Source organism: Sander vitreus, chromosome 4, assembly GCF_031162955.1.
Source record: "Sander vitreus isolate 19-12246 chromosome 4, sanVit1, whole genome shotgun sequence".
NCBI lineage: Eukaryota > Metazoa > Chordata > Actinopteri > Perciformes > Percidae > Sander > Sander vitreus.
The window spans coordinates 11,698,396-11,714,846 of NC_135858.1; the positions used below are offsets into that span (position 1 = coordinate 11,698,396).

Consider the following 16,451-nt stretch of genomic DNA (forward strand, 5'->3'; position numbering starts at 1 on the left):
AATCTACTCACATACATACCTGGACACTCTTAACTGCTCTTAACTGCTAATTTATGCTAAATGTCATTTATTTATTAACTGTACAATAACACAATACCATACATAGTCCTATATATCTATATATTTATCTTTATTTATCTGTAGTTTATTGTTGTTTACTGTTTGTTTACTTTTTGTAAAAAATATTTAGCTAAAAGTTTATTGTCATTGTTATTCTTATACTGTATTTTTCTATACTGTATTTTTTATTTTTTATACCTCTTTATTTAAAGAGTGTTTTATATGCTGCTAAAATCTGCTGCTGGAAATTTAATTTCCTTGCGGGAGTCATCCCAAAAGGATCAATAAAGAGAAGTCTAAGTCTAAGTCTAAGTCTACTTTCTTTACCTAGGCTGCACATTCTGGGGGTAACCATTTTACTTGAAAATGATTTCATTAGGGTCTGTGTTTCAATATGTTAAATATACAAGATTTTATATATAACTATATTGCTGTTGTTTTTCATCTTTGTTCACACATTTACATGCTGTTGTACATTGACAATACAACATTATCTATTGTTCGTTTTTTGACATTGTTAGTCATCTAAAGTTCTTACATGTATTGAGGTTGTCTAGCATCTGTTGACATCTGTCTATTTTGTCTAATCACTTATTAACTTAATATTGTCTGTCAAGCATTTACACAATCGTACACCACCTTTTTAATGAGCAACAGTTGTGTCATCTGCTGATAAAAGTATGGCCTACCATTTCATTTGTTTCACCCTGTATATGAGACTTGATTTGAATGTCGCTGTTCTCTGTTTCGTTTGAACTTCCTTTCACACATGATAGGTGTCTTTCAAAGTCACTTGGACATATTTAAAGGTGCTCAAAATCACTCACACAACAAACTTTGGATCACCATAAGTCATCTTATGTTTGGTCTTGAGTATTAGGTCATTTGCATACATTTTCTCAAAAAGCATATACAGCCTTGACATGTTAATGTAAATGATACACATTTGTATAACTGCTGTAATTCCACATATATTCTCTAATGCCCATTTTTATAGTATTCTGTACATAATACTCTACATCCATAATGGTTTTTGTTTGAAAACACACAAAGAGAAGGAAACAGCTCCACCACCATGTAGTCTGCCGACTACCACCACTGCCACTGATTTGGTGGTGTCCAGCTGACATGGTGTGGGTAGAGCCTTTAGTTGATAAGTGCACATCACACACAAAATAATGACCACACATATAAGAGATGCGACGAAATAAAAGATGCATGTGTCAAATAATGAATCACTACATCTAGTGGCAAAAAGGAAACCTACACCTTAAATAATGACTGGAGGTTTTTAAGGCTGGTTCACCCATGCTGTAAACTGTTTTCGTTTGGAGTAGGCTATTTCTTCAGTGAGTATTATTGCAGGTAGCAGTGAGGTCTGTGGAAAAGCCAGAATAATCCATACATTGACTCTTCTTAAATACAAGTTTACAACTCTATGAGCACCACAAACAAAATTCTATTCATATCTGCAACCTAAAACTAAACCAAAGGCCACAACAACCATCATGTAAATGTACCTGCTCATTTGACTAGGAGACTGTTGAGCAATTTTCAATATGATTTGGACTTTCCTTACTTGAAGAGTTGTGTGACCATGCGTGTGCTTTAGTAACAAGTCTATAACTGAAAAGGTTTTGTTTTTGTTTTAAACATGGAGCAAGCATAGCAGGCTATGATGCACATTGCAAATAAAAATAAAAAAAATACAGGGGATTTACTCCTGTAATTTGAGGGAACACAAATGGGGACATGCTTTTTCTCAACAGTAAATAACAGTTTAGGGCTGCAAACAATAATTGTTTCAGTAGTGAATATAACTAACTAATAATTATCTATCAAAAATGTTTCCCACATATCATCTTCAAACTGCTTTGTTTGACCAAAAGTATAAAACCCAAAAGTAGTTAATTTACATTGATACAAATACAAAGTAAAGCAAGAAATAGTCATATTTGTGAAGCTTGAATTAGTGGATGCTTTGTATTTTCAATTGCATTTAAAGATTAATCAATGATCTAAAGTTTTTACTGTCAGTTGATTAATCTGATTGTACTATTTTTAGGGCTGTCAGCATTAATCGCGATGCGATTAAGGCCGAGCATAATTATTTTTTCAAATCGTATTAATCGCATACCGCCATTTATTTTCACTTCACTCGGCTTTGCGTCGTGCCTAACAGGCTACTATTTTGCAGTGCTTCCTCCTATCACATCCTGCTGCTGCAGGAAAAGCAACGCGGATTTCGATGCCTCATTCCGGTGCCACTGATATGCCTGCACTTCTCTCTGATGCTCTGAAACAGACGTTACAGGAAACAGAAACATCGCTGCACGTGACGCTAGTTAACACTATACTCGACAGCAGCTAACGTTAGCCTACCGCTAGCTAGTAGCTGGATTAAACACGGTTAAAATGCTGACAGCTAACGCTAAACGGTATAAAGTTTGTCTGTATTTCACTGTAGAGGATTCAACACCGGGATGTAACAATCTGCAGCTGCTGTTGTCGGAAAAACACAGACGAGTTCAACGAAACTGGTAATTTACAGCCTCGTGGTGCATTCAAAGTTGTTGTTAAATGCCCTTTTCCCATCTGATGGTTGTTTTTGTCATTCAACAGCTATTTACTAGTGAAATAAGTTATTGTTATAGTGATTACATTATTATTAAACATTTAATTTTGACGATATGGCCTTAGAAATAAACAAGCCATTCTTTAATGTCGCTAACTGTTTAGTACCCTTCTTTTTTTTTACTTTCTTAAAAAGTATGGGTTCAGACACCGTTAAGGCACCGGTACCGTTTTAAAAGTACCGCTTTAGCACCGGTATCCAAACCAAACAATACCCAACCCTAATATTGACTCTAGATTCAAATGTGTGACTAGATTAAATATATAATAAACAAATACAAATCTTAAAATCAAGTTCATAAAGTCATTTTCTTTGCATTCATTTGATTCCCAATCAAGATATACTGGTAAGAATTGCTTTCCATTGTTAATATGTACTTAAAGACAGTTCTGAAATGCAAAATAATAGAATTTTAATCATGTGATAAAACATGCGATTAATCGCGATTAAGAAAATGTAATCGTTTGACAGCCCTCTTTTTTTTAAATAAATTTAACAAGCACCAACTCGTGTTAGGATGGATTTTCATCTCATAAATCAAACTGGAAGTGATTTTTTCATGGGTTAAAAGACCCTGATGTGAGGGAACTTACATCACATTATCCAGGAAACAGCTACAGGATGGTGTTCAACATCAGCTTCCCAAAAACATCTTTATTAAAACAGGATGATACTGTTGTCTTGTTGTGTAATATAGGAGAATGATAGTGACACAGTCCTGTTTTCATAAACAATGTACACATAACATTATAAGTAAGTGTGTGTGATGGATTAGGTTGGAGTCAACTATGGTAGTACATCCATTAAGAGATGCATAGCCTGCCAACACATTTTTTTAAGTTCATGTGAGCTCACATATGCGTTTGGACTATGCATGATTCACCCTTTCCACAGCGACATAGAAACTTTTCTTGTCATCCAAACAGTGCCAGCCGATTGGTCCAATCTCACAATCTGCACAGATGAGATACTTGATTCTCCCCACGTCCTTAGTGAAGCCCACATTCTCAAAAGTGTACATGTCATCCACAAACCAGTGGGCGGTCAGTGTGTCCCCATCCACTGAGCCCTCTGTGGTGCTGAGGCCGCTCTTTTTCCGCATGGATGGTAGGAACAGCTGGTGGGAGAAAACACAGCTTCAGATGAGATGAAAACACTTTCAAAGTCAAAATCAGTATTGCAGTAGTTATGGACATAGTATATACATGAAAAGGTTGCCATGTATTCATCATGTCTTTCTTTGTATATACTTAGACCTAGACCTAGCTGGAAGAAAGATATATGAAAATCTGAATACATCAGAAACCTCCACTGGCTACCTGTTGCTTTTCAAGATCCTCCTCCTGGTATACAAAGCTTTGAATGGCCTCAGTAGAATATCGTGCTCTCAGTGTATAATTTATTTGGTTTTGAATTCTCCTAAAGCAATTTACTGGTGTAGCTGTCTTAGCATTGTTGCTCTTGTATGTACGTATGTGTGTGAGTATATATGTGTATAAATGTACCCTCCTGCTTATTGCAAATCGTTGATTGGAAAATAAAAAATGTACTCTGGATTTTATCTACCTGGGCGAGGCACCCAAGTACAACCTATGTATGGGAAACACTGTACTAGATTATTATTGCTGATGCATTCATATGTAAGTAATATTTTACTGTTGTAGTTGGTCGAGGTGAAGCTATTAAGTTGGGTAGTCAATCAATCTAGTGGAATAAGTACAATGTTTCCCTATGAACAGTATTGGAGTGTAAAGTAGCATAAAATAAAAATAGTTATGTACCTAAAGTGTGTAAACGTGCACTTGAGTAAATGTGCATAGTTGCATTGTACCACTGGTTTTATTATCATGTAAAGCACATTGGATGAAATTGTGCTGTACAAAACTATTAGGTTGATTACCTGAGACCAGACAGATTAAATACCCCAAAAGCAATATATCAGCCACTAATAGCCCATCGCCTAATATCAGACATACCTCTTTCTCTGCAAACACAGCCACCCCAGGACATAGCACCTTGGATCCGCAGCGTTGACACACGACAGACTTGCTATTCTTGCCGTCCTCAGAAACCAGGTCGGACCGGTCCGTGCTTTCTTTGGACTGTGGATTGTTGTCCATCTCGAACTCTGACAAACAGCAGATTTACTTTGATGTAGCTATGCACTAAAAAGGCTTGGGACTGGCCCAACCAAACTAAACCAAGGAACCGTAAGGGCTAACTGGCTTATAGTGCTATCTTAACGAAAAGAAAGATGAGGGGTGTGTGTGTGTGTGAGAGAGAGAGAGAGAGAGAGAGAGAGAGAGAGAGAGAGAGAGAGAGAGAACCGGAACTACAAATGTTCGGAACCTTTGTAGTGCGGAAGTCCGTGACAAAGAAACTCACCAAAAGAACCATGGATGTGTTACATTGGAGAGAATCTTTGTACTCACAAACGTTTACATTTTTTATTATCCACAAAATATGAATTATGGCATTCTTAAAGCTGAACTACAGTCTGAGATATTTACGTTAAAGGCTAGCCAGATGAACGACAAACTGTAAACCCCACCCTTTGCATATATGCTAACATCTGTGCTAACACTGAATGCAACGGCCTTAAATCCAGAAAAATAACTACATTACATATCTATAAAACATGACACACTCTTGAATAAAGTCAAATAAGACGTACCTAAATGCTGAAGTAACGACAAGGTTGAATGCGACAATAAAATCGTAAGACAGACTTAGCTAAACCTAGGCTAGCTTACTAGCTGGTCTTGAAGTTTACCAGCCACTAAATGCTCTCGTCAGGAAACACATGGATGTGGTTCCTCATTAAACAAACAGGCTCTGTAGGTAATAATAATTCTGCCAATTCTGTTGACGTTTGAAAATAAATGTAATGTAGAAATTAATAATTGTGACTTAAGCTATTTGAAATAACAACGGAGATGTACAATAAATTATGCATTGACCACAGAAGATATCTCCAAACACTTGAATATTTTTGAGGATGTTTGTGAAGATCAAATTTGAGTTAAGCAATGGTGGCAGAAATATTCTGATGTTTTACTTGTTACTTCTTTTAGATGTTATTATACCACAATGTCAAATACTCCACAATTACTCCACAAGTAAAAATCCTTCAATTAAATGTTTACCTTAGTAAAAGTAGGCTACGTTATATTAGCAGCAAAGTGTACTTAGAAATATGAAAAGTAAAAGTACCTGTTATGCAGTGTGGCCCCTGTCAGTATTGATTTATTTTTAATTTCTGGTGCATTTTTTTCTGTAAACAGCATTTTGTAATATAACTATAGCTGTCAAATAAATGTAACTGAGTAAAATATACATGGTATCCGCCTATAATGTAGTGTGGTGAAGTAGAAAATAGCATAAAATCCTGGCTGCCCAGACTGTTTTTTTGGGAAGGCCTACAGTAGAATTCTACCCTGAAGAGACTGGAGATGTGGTATGTGGTATGTATGTCTGTGTTGCCCTATATAACATGCTTGCCTACACTGATGCTGCAGCCAGATATACTCATCTATATGCCAGCATCTGGAGAGTTTCTACCAGGTCAATGGAGAAGGTTGACTGCTGGAGGCAACAAGCCAGGACGACTCTCAACTGAGGCCATCACATGGCTGCAACTACAGTCCAAAACAACCTGAAGTAATTCCTGACACCACTGGACATTGTGCCCTGGCAGGAGCAGTCATTAAGAGAGGTTGTTTAAACTAGTGATGTATATTTTGTGAAAACGGATGCAAAGCCTATGCATTCGACGCAAGAGGCGCGATAACGTCTCTGTTGAGCACCTCACAAAAGACTAGATTCAGGATTCAGACATTGAGTACAGTGAAGAAAATGTCCATCAACAGACTATGGGAGAGGAGTTTATAGGAGTTAGTGGAGTGCAATGCATGATCCAAATAGAATTTTCTTTTTGTTGTTGTTGCATAATTCACTTTTGTATAAACCGCTTAAATAGATAGGACCCTGTAATAATAAAAAAACGAATATTTCCTGTTTAAAAAAAAAAAAAAATTAAATGATTCTGAAGCCATATGGATCAATTTATTTCAGCAAAAGAACATGTGAGGGAGCATTTTCTAGTGATGGACCCACACATCTTCCTGCCACTGTTCCTGTTCTAGGTGATCTCCAACCAGCAGCTAATTCCAGGAGATGAGGGAAATGATGAGCAGCTGTTTCTCTTACAACCGTTTTAAAGATAGGACCCCATTTTAAATATTATGTAAACACAATTTTGTATGGTTATGATTAAGACATGTTATAAGCTGTTGACCATAAATCCTGTTGTCTTCACCCACTTGCTTACTGCTGATTAGTCTCGCTTTGCCAGACCCTCCTCCAAAGCGCGCTGGAGGAGGGTCTGGCTACTCCACATAGCATTCCGGGGTGGGAGGAAAACGTGTTCTGGTTTAATGTAATTTCTTTAAACCAATCACAATCTTGTGCGGTGCTCCGGAGCACCGGAGAAAAGCCACGGTGCCGCTGCAAAATAGGCTCGGAAGGAACTTGTTTTGGTTGAACATGTGTACGTTTAAAAGTTGTTTTAGTTGTGCAACAGAAAACTCTGATTGGACAGAATAGTCTAGCTAGCTGTCTGGATTTACCCTGCAGAGATCTGAGAAAAGGTTAAACATAGTCCTCATAAATCGACCGGAGTTTAAAATGCTAACGCAAATGAAGTCCAAGGCACCGGATATCCGGCCTAAATGAGTGAAATCTGTCTTCTTCTTTCACTGTCTATGGTGAAATCCGGTGGATTTTCCGGCGGCAACGGAGCAATCCCGGAAGTGGAAAGTCAAGGATATAGACCATAGACAGTGAAAGAAATATAGACTAACTGCTGATTGTCATTTGCAAATGTCTTGGCTTACATTGTAAGAAACAATTGACAAATGGACACATGTGGAAAAAAATTTATTCCAATATTTTTCCAAGATTACCATTAATAAATATTTATGTTTACATTTCAGTGAAATGTATGATTTATCACTTTCTACACAGGACATTACACAAAGTCAAGAATACACATTGTTTAAGTCTTTGTAATAAAGCTTGAATAAGTTGATCTAGAAAAAGGAGTCTTAAACAGCAGTTGATACAACCTATCCATGGAGTTGTAAGTTCAATAATGATTTCGATTGTATATATGGCAAGGAAAACAAGAAAAGTCAACATCTGGAAATCCGCGAAGCTCCCTTGACTGTTAAGATAGGCCGTTTTATTTCCGTTGGCCTAAGGCACAGGAATACTAAAAGTTTATATCAATCATACATAACATATTTTAAACCCCATATGGTGATTTAAAGTTTTGAATTTAATAGTATACACCAAGGTGCATTTGATATTTACACCTCTCATTGCATCTGAAATATAGCACAAAAGGAATATCTCTAGCTGACAAAAACACAATTGGACTGATCCAGATCTGTACATTGTGCATTTCCCAGGAACTATTACTCGAAAAATGAATCAATGATGTGTTGCGTGACTAAAACATGATGGCAGGGGAGTTCTTTTAACTTCTACATTTTAAGCATTTTAGTCTAACCTCAACTACCCAGATTTATTTTTGCCATTGCAGCTTTTCTGTGCCATTATGTAATTTGAAAATCCTTTGTTTGGGAATATTGTCAATTAAGAATTCAACAAAATGCAAAGGAACTTTAAAATGTTTCAGTATAAAGTTAAAAGAAACTGAGAAATCAGTTTAAGTATCCAACCGCTTGATTTTTGATGATTTGGTAATAATTCTGATGAGCATTCACCTTGTGTTACTCAGACACATCGACAGATCATATTTGTAGGGTTTAAGAGCTATGTTCCTTAAATAATAATGTATTTTACTTTGTTTCAATGTGATTTTAGATTGATTGACTGGGCCTTTAGAGTACAGTTCATGATTTATTGCAGAGCGGGCATTGGTGGGTTCGTATTGGTCCTCCAGGTTTTAACACACAGCTGCACAATCAGTATCAGCACAGTTAAAAAACATCTGGCGACATCTATATACACCCTATATGTGTATAATTTTATCCTCCTAATACAAATGTGTGAGCAGGCCCTCAAGTACCTAAATGGTCCTGGACTGCTCTACACCTCACTCCTGGTGGACAGTACATTCATCCTCTAATCTGCATGGAAACTGGGAGGAAGGATAGCAATTGTTTACAGTATGTGCCCTCTGCTACATCACAAATAATCTCTGTATTCTTTGTGCAATGGTAACAGACTAGGAAGAGGGGTTGGAGTGAGCTTCTAAGAAGTGACCATCAGTTTCAGGAATATACGATTTTGGTTTAAAATCCCATTTTGACCTTACTTGAAAATGTAGACTTCAAGTTTCATAATTATTGAAGAAGAAGTGCCTGTTGAAGTTTCCCTCTGCAGTTCAATGGCTAGTCAATGCTACTTTATTGGAGCAAAAAAAAGCCAAACAGAAAGACCACCAAAACCCAAACAAGATGTTAGCAAATCAGAAGTACAGAAGGAGCAGTAAGTGACTATATTGAATTCCAGCAGCATTTTAAGTGATTGTGTGTGTGTGTGTGTGTGTGTGTGTGTGTGTGTGTGTGTGTGTGTGTCTATAAAGAAAAGTATGAGTAAGTCACAGTTAGGCCTCTCAGAGTAGAGTGTCATCTGTGCATCCTCCCTCCAGGCCGTAGCGGAACTCCTGCAGGTTGGAAACCCCGTAGAAATGGATAAACGCCGCTGCCACGACCAGAACATGAAAAATCTGATGAGAGTGGAACTAGAAGGAGAGAAAGAGATGTTTATGTTAAAACCGCGCTGACATGTTTGTATTTCTTTAAACCAATCACAACCATCCTGGGTGGCGCTAATCCCCGATTGCGGAGATAGCGAGAGGGGAGGAACATCCGGCGCGTCAGGCTTTATCCTAGCAATGTACATGCGTTGAGCCAGACTATGAACACATCAAATACTAACCCAGATGTCACACTTTCCAGGAAAATAGCGTTCAGGGATCCTGGCTGCATAGAGACCAGCACCAGTGATATACATGGCACCCATCAGGTAGAACCAACCCATCTGGCCGACTGTGGTGGCCTTAACAAAGCCCTCCTCAATGGTGAAGTGCATGGTGGGGACTATGCCGCTAAGTCCAAGACCCATGAACACACCTAAGAAAAGCAAGGACTTCAGTTACTTTGTGTAATTTTGAAAAAAAGGTTAACATCTACATTACAATTATAACCTAAAGCAACACTGCATCTAAAAAGTGCACATTATCATCAAATGGTTAGCACCTGCTCTTGTTGGTCTGTGACGAGGTGTAGAGAAGCGGTCCCACTGGGCCACTATGATGGCGGCAATGCCGAGGACACATACAATGGTGAGGTAGATAAGTCGAGGTTGAGGGGAACAATAGAACGAGTAGTACAGCCAGGGCACGAAGGAGCCCATGATCAGGAGGGCAATGCCTGAGTAGTCAAGCCTGAAGAGAGGGGGTGACACAGAGATAACAGCTGGGTTTCTGGCTGGATGCAAGTAAGCTAATGTTTTGTCATGTTTCTAAATACATGTATGATGGAAAACAACTCTGCTGTGGATTTTTGATTATTGACAGGAACATCAATGTGGTCCTCATGGTAGTAGTTGTAATACTCACTGTTCATTTAGGACCGTGCATTGGACACAATAGCATACAGTATGATAATTCAGCCTAAATTAACTTGATGCTACAGCAGTCTGCCAGAGTAAATGCACTTATCTAGCAGATGTAACCACAGATCAGTATAAAGCTCTTCAGGATGTCACACAGATCACTGTGGCATCAAGTTTGTTTCAATTGAACAATGGACCATTTTGCCCTGAATGATGATTGTGGGTGTATCCCTCATTACTTGTAAAACTATAGATAAGCTAGAGCTGCAGGTGTAGTATGAAGAAACATATGGATGCCTGAAATTAAAAACCTGCCTACTCCAAAACCAATAAGTCTTAAACAGGAAAATACTTTGACAGTTACAAATGATTCCTTTAAGGCATACAAGGCAGGTATGTGAGAAGCAGTGTTTGACATTGTGAAGCCTTACTTGGAGAAGGTGCGAGACACTTTCTCAGAGTGGCAGTAAACGGTATGAAAAAGCCAGGAGAAGCTGAGGCATAGCACAGCTCCCAGGAAGAACATCCCAAACACCACTTTCTCTTGCAGCGGGGCCATAAAATACATGTTAGGCCGCAACATGGTTAAGGTGCCCAGACAAATGAATAAGATCAGCCCTGAGGGAAGAAAACAGTCCAGTTTTACTAACAGCCAACAAGAGAAGAGACCAGAGCTACCCAGTCAAAAAATATATGTTATTAAACTAACATGTCTGGTTGTAAAATTAAAATATGCAGCTAAAACGTTATGTTCAACAATTTTAATGTAAAGTTACGTAAAGCGTTCTATTCTCACCTAACAGGTGAGTCCAGATGTTTCCTGTTTCAGTGTGAATTCTGAAGATGCTTCCAAAACAGGCCCTGAAGGAGGGCATAGGGGGCCGATGTCCATGCAGGAGGTAATCGTTGTCCTTTAGCCACTCTGGCAGAACATGGAAAGGGATTACCCTCCAGCGCCCCTCCCAAACCTGAAAAATAAAAATAGCTTTTACACACAGACGCATATATTTACAATTACTATGTGGCCCTCACACTGAAAGCCCGCAAGGATGACGCAGAGACTAATGTTTTACAACAATGACTTTACATGTAGTTTAAATGTCTAAAGAGATTTAAGTAGAAAAGACACAATGTATTTTGTGTTATGAGTAGTTGTGGAAGTTCCATAATATTTTTGTATTTTCCAAGTTCTTTAGTAGCAGTAAAATCAACCTTACAATTTGAAAATATAATTACTAGGTATGTGAATTAAGAAATGTCTTTTGGATTTATTTTAAACTACCTTGCTTTTGGTCACTCTAAATAGCCATGTATACAATATAATGTATATTTCTTTTACCACTGAAGCCAGCATCATCGCCGTATTTAACTTACTTTGTACATTAAGTTTAGATAAGGGTTCTTCTCAATATCTAGATGTGTGTTAAAGCTATTTTACTGGCCAACAAATTATTTTGTTGTAAGGTGACAAATGTCTCCCATGGTGACTTGTGCATGTCTTATACAACACACAACATGTGTCTGACGTGGAATCCTAAAAAAAAAAAAAAACCACATGACTCCCTCAAACGACACAGCAGTTACAGGTTAATCCCTGGTTGTTGCTGTTCGGCCAGAACTGCCACTGAAACCAATACACCTTTGAGATGAACAGGGAGTTGAGTTTCAGCTCATTTCTTTACGCCAATGCAATATTTATGCTGGGTGCCAAATTGTGTAATGTCATAAGATCTTTTATTCTCCTTATTCTGTCACATTTGAATGTTTACCAACCAACATTTAACAATCACAATCAACTCTGTCTTCTTTCTTTCTTCTCTTTCTTTTGCATTTATTAAAACTGAAAAGACATCTTACCTTGTGTACAAACTCCTCCATCTTCTCCATGGCATGGTGAGCCTGAAGTGGTAAGGTCAGGACCTCTCCCACCTCATCATCCTCCTCCTCTTCCTCCTCAGCAAGCATTGAGGCTCCCTTAAAATAGATCACAAGAGAATATTGAAGCGAATGAGCCATAATAACTCCTCTCTGGGAATTTTGTGAAACAGTCCTACCTCTGAATGGACGCCTGCAGACGCTGCCGGTCGGCCCCCTCCCTCCTCCAGCAGTGGCCCCAGCTCCATCAGCTCTGCATCTGGGACATTGCAGTCCTCAGAGATCCGGCAGTCTGCATCACTTGCAGACCCGTTTCGGCCTGACATAGGGAGGCTGCCTGATGACCCACTCACAGCCTCTGTATTCTGCTTCAGGAGGTTCACTTCAGTTTTCTCCTGAACAACCAGAATCAAAATCAGCTTTACTGGCTAAGTATGTTGACATACACAAGAAATTTGACTCCAGTTCTCAGTGGCTCTCAATATACTCAACAAATTTACAGGAAGACACCGATAATGACCTAGAGCTAAACAAAGACAATAAACTACATAAAGACAATCAAACATAAACATAATCACTATTATATACAGGCAAAAGGTGGAATACAAACAGTATCTATATGCAGGTCAGACTGTTTTTTATAATACAAGATTGTGTGCAAAAGCTGGAATAGGTTTTGCATAGATAATAAATAGATGTTATATATGGCTGCTATATTATTGGTAATATGTTAAAAAAAGAAAAGAAAAAAAGAAAAGAAAAATATGAAATTGTAATTATTGATATTGTTCCAATAATGGAATTTGACCTGAAAGGGGATCAGCTGTAAGTAAGTAAGAAAAAACCCAGAGTATTTTTTTAGGTCAGTTCCGTTAATGTTTTTTTTCTCTGGCCTATAAATGCTTGTCAATATGGATAGAAGGTCTGACGTTACTTAGTAGGGTTGTTGAAATTAATAATGGCATCGACCTGGACGATTCTGCATCGATGCATTGACAGACTAGAGCTGCAAAGATTAATCGATTAGTTGTCAACTCTTAAATTAATCGCCAACTATTTTGATAATCGATTAGTCTGTTTGAGTATTTTTGATTCCAGCTTCTTAAATGTGAATATGTTCTAGTTGCTTCTCTCCTCTGTGACAGTAAACTGAATATCTTTGAGTTGTGGACAAAACAAGACATTTGAGGACGTCATCTTTTGGGAAACACTGATCCACATTTTTCACCATTTTCTGACATTTTAGAGACCAAAGAACTAATCAATTAATCGAGAAAATAATCAACAGATTAATCGACTATGAAAATAATCGTTAGTTGCAGCCCTATGACAGACCATAATCGATTATTGCCTAATGATGTTACTTACTGCTTTTTTGTTTTTGCCTTTTGTCTGTTTTCTGCTGTGTTCACCATGTGAAAACCATGTGTAGCAATATATAATAATATTGAGGAGGTGACGCATCGTGATAACGAATTGATTTGAATCGTTGACAGGATAATCTTAATTGAATCGAATCGTGAGACCAGTGAAGATTCACACCCCTATTACTTAGTCTACATATTTAAACAAAAACATGTTTGATATATTGTCACACACAAGTTGACAACAATTAAATATATTATTTACTGTATGAACTGTCAAGGCGCTCTATAGAAATTAAAAAAAAATTGTCTTTATCTTTTTTGCAATTACAAGATTAGTATTATAGTTATTTATTTATCAGCCACAATAAACAGGTCGGTCCTGAAATGACATTGGTGCATCAGTGATAAGTTGCTCTATATACAGAGATGGTTGTATTTGTGCATATATGAATGGATACGGTAAATGTAGTCCATAGTCTGCATAACCTTACATTTTAACAATGCAAGGATATTATGTAGGCCTACATTCTATTAGTCAATGTGATTTAGTATTGCAGGGTTATTGCTGATCAATAACTAACATTTAAAGTGATAAACATGTAGCTACCTAACTGCCGATTTAAAATGGCTGGTGGTTAATCTCATAGATGTATTAGCTAAGAGAACTGAGAACCTTAATCTGGGTTTCATGCGAAATGTGTGTTTCATCGATCAGACATTCACAACAAGAGAACAAAGGAGCGGCTTAATTTATTTAACGTTACATCTAACGTTATGTCACCAGCCAAAATGATAATCGGTGGACAATTATAGTAGTGACAATACACTAGATATAATATATCATACTGACAGTTTATACAGGGCTGAGGCTGACAAAACAAACAAACAAAACGTTTGACCGAGTTACTGCTTAGCAAAGCTTGCCAGACGGATGTTGATTAGCACAGCGCCAGACGGTACATGGAGTACAAAATGTAAACAACCGCAAGATAACGGCTGACGGTATAACGTATATCCATCGTATATTAACAGTTGGGTACACTTCGTAGCAAGGAGTTTAATTACATTTCAATTCAAAATCACTGATTCCTTTATAAGTTAGCATGTCACGGGTCGCTCAATTATCTTGCTAACGTTACCTTTTAGCTAACGTTAGCGCTGAGCAGTTGCTAACTAGTCGAGCAGGCGACACTGGTTTGTGAATCAACTTGCTAGCAGCGAGATAAAAGTCTTTACGACGACACCAACGTATAATGTTATCTAGATAACCTACTGAACTAGCAGTTGCTGTGGTAATTTAGTGAAATGGACATAACATACCTGACAAGATAGCCTTTAAACCAGGAAGGTGAATTATTTATCGATATGCGAAAAACAATCCTTTGCGGAAGTCGAGAGCTCTTCCGTAAACCTAATCCCTACAACTTTAAAAAAATAAAAGCACCAATTCACACGTAGGAAAAAATAACAAAAAGTCTTTACATATTTTGATCAGCAAAAGCATCCACTTGTTTACATTTACTTCACAAAACTATTTACAACATGTGAATACGAAAATTATATATATATATATTAATCGTATACAATGCATTATTAATGCATTACTATAGTGAATCTTTGGGAAGATTATCTCAAAATGCATTTAAGTGTCCTGTATTTAAAATGATAAATGTATCACAAACGGTTTAGCATTTTTTTCTATTCAGAAGGTATTTGAAACCATATAAAATGTAGTCAATGTAATACATATTTCAAGCACAGTATTGTACATCAGATCTATTTGAAATCCCCTGGACATGTTTACTTTTAAATACAGTGCTTAACTTGGGGATACAATTCACAGTAAAAGTCACACAAAGTGGATTAACAAAGCAGAGAGAAAAAAAAAAAGAAACATACAGGGTTTGATCATGAATGGATTACTGAACGGACACAGGCCCAGGGGCCCAAAATGTCAGTGGAGTGTTGGACTGAGTGGACTGATGTTTTATGTTGTGTCTCAGAGGGTAAAACTAACTACTGTATGTCAAAGGTGTTAAGTGGTGCACTCAAAGGAAACTGTTGTATGCTTAACCACATTTGACTGAATAGAGAAATATACCATTTTGAATTAAATTTAAGTATGTCTGAACTTTACATGAAAGTTTATAGTACATCAAACATTTCCTCAACTTGGCAAATAGACAAGACAATGGTTAAAAAGCTTCCCTGAAACAACTGTGTTAATATGCTCATGTGGTTGTGGCTGCCAAAACATAATGAAAGCCTAGAGTGACTGTTGAACTGTAAAAGTCTGAAGAAGGTAGTTCAAGGGTTGAACATGATCGATTTTAAACCTGCACAGCTCAACCTGAATTTTGGCACTGTATATTTAGGTAATGTATTAACTGAAATTAACATCCAGGATAAATATCTTTTCAAAATATTACTCCTAGCTAGCAATAAAGCAAGAACTAAGAAGTGGCTAGAAAAGGAACCACCAAAATAAGGAGAGTGGATAGCATTTGTAAAAGAAATATTCAATATGAAAAAGCTGACCTTCCTGAGACTTTGTATTAATACATTTCAGAAGTATTGGTTAAAATGGTTATTAGTAGGAATATTGCATAGAAAGATAGGAAATATCTTTGTTCCATCTAGTTTATTCACTTATGTATTTATTATTTTATTATCTCTAAGTAGGCTATCTGACTAAACGTAGTTTACTAGCAGTATGTTGTATTGTGATCCAAGCACATTCTGTGGATACTTGCCACAAAGAATAAATCATCTTGGTTTTGGATGGACTGAGATTAATGCGGACTATATACGGACTTTATCCGTTTTGGGCTGTCCTGTGGGGGCTATCTTGGTTAGTCTCTTTCCTC

At 37.4% G+C, this 16,451-nt stretch overlaps 2 protein-coding genes across 2 annotated transcripts; both read right to left on the bottom strand.

Annotated features, from left to right (window-relative positions):
- Positions 1-3,329: 3,329 nt before the first annotated feature.
- Positions 3,330-5,488, bottom strand: rabif (RAB interacting factor). Its single transcript, XM_078248255.1, has 3 exons — positions 5,370-5,488; positions 4,672-4,823; positions 3,330-3,812 (listed from the first exon to the last, which is right to left on the bottom strand). The coding sequence occupies exons 2-3, from the start codon at positions 4,813-4,815 to the stop codon at positions 3,564-3,566; spliced, it is 393 nt and encodes a 130-aa protein (XP_078104381.1). The 5' UTR covers positions 4,816-4,823; positions 5,370-5,488; the 3' UTR covers positions 3,330-3,563.
- A 2,128-nt stretch (positions 5,489-7,616) lies between these two features.
- adipor1a (adiponectin receptor 1a) lies at positions 7,617-15,000 on the bottom strand. The gene is made up of 8 exons (XM_078248256.1): positions 14,905-15,000; positions 12,397-12,612; positions 12,200-12,316; positions 11,139-11,310; positions 10,774-10,960; positions 9,985-10,172; positions 9,665-9,858; positions 7,617-9,467 (listed from the first exon to the last, which is right to left on the bottom strand). Exons 2-8 carry the CDS (start codon positions 12,541-12,543, stop codon positions 9,339-9,341), a joined length of 1,134 nt encoding a protein of 377 aa, XP_078104382.1. The 5' UTR covers positions 12,544-12,612; positions 14,905-15,000; the 3' UTR covers positions 7,617-9,338.
- Between the last annotated feature and the right edge of the window lie 1,451 nt (positions 15,001-16,451).

What these genes read in the sequence shown, in the direction of transcription:
- rabif (XM_078248255.1), bottom strand. Translation starts at nt 4,815, where the DNA reads ATGGACAACAATCCACAGTCCAAAGAAAGCACGGACCGGTCCGACCTG. An exon ending in CTGTGTTTGCAGAGAAAGAG is followed by an intron (nt 3,813 to 4,671) that starts GTATGTCTGATA and finishes TTCTCCCACCAG; the next exon opens with CTGTTCCTACCATCCATGCG.
- adipor1a (XM_078248256.1), bottom strand. Translation starts at nt 12,543, where the DNA reads ATGTCAGGCCGAAACGGGTCTGCAAGTGATGCAGACTGCCGGATCTCT. An exon ending in CATCTGGACTCACCTGTTAG is followed by an intron (nt 10,961 to 11,138) that starts GTGAGAATAGAA and finishes TTCTTCCCTCAG; the next exon opens with GGCTGATCTTATTCATTTGT. An exon ending in TCACAGACCAACAAGAGCAG is followed by an intron (nt 9,859 to 9,984) that starts GTGCTAACCATT and finishes TGCTTTTCTTAG; the next exon opens with GTGTGTTCATGGGTCTTGGA.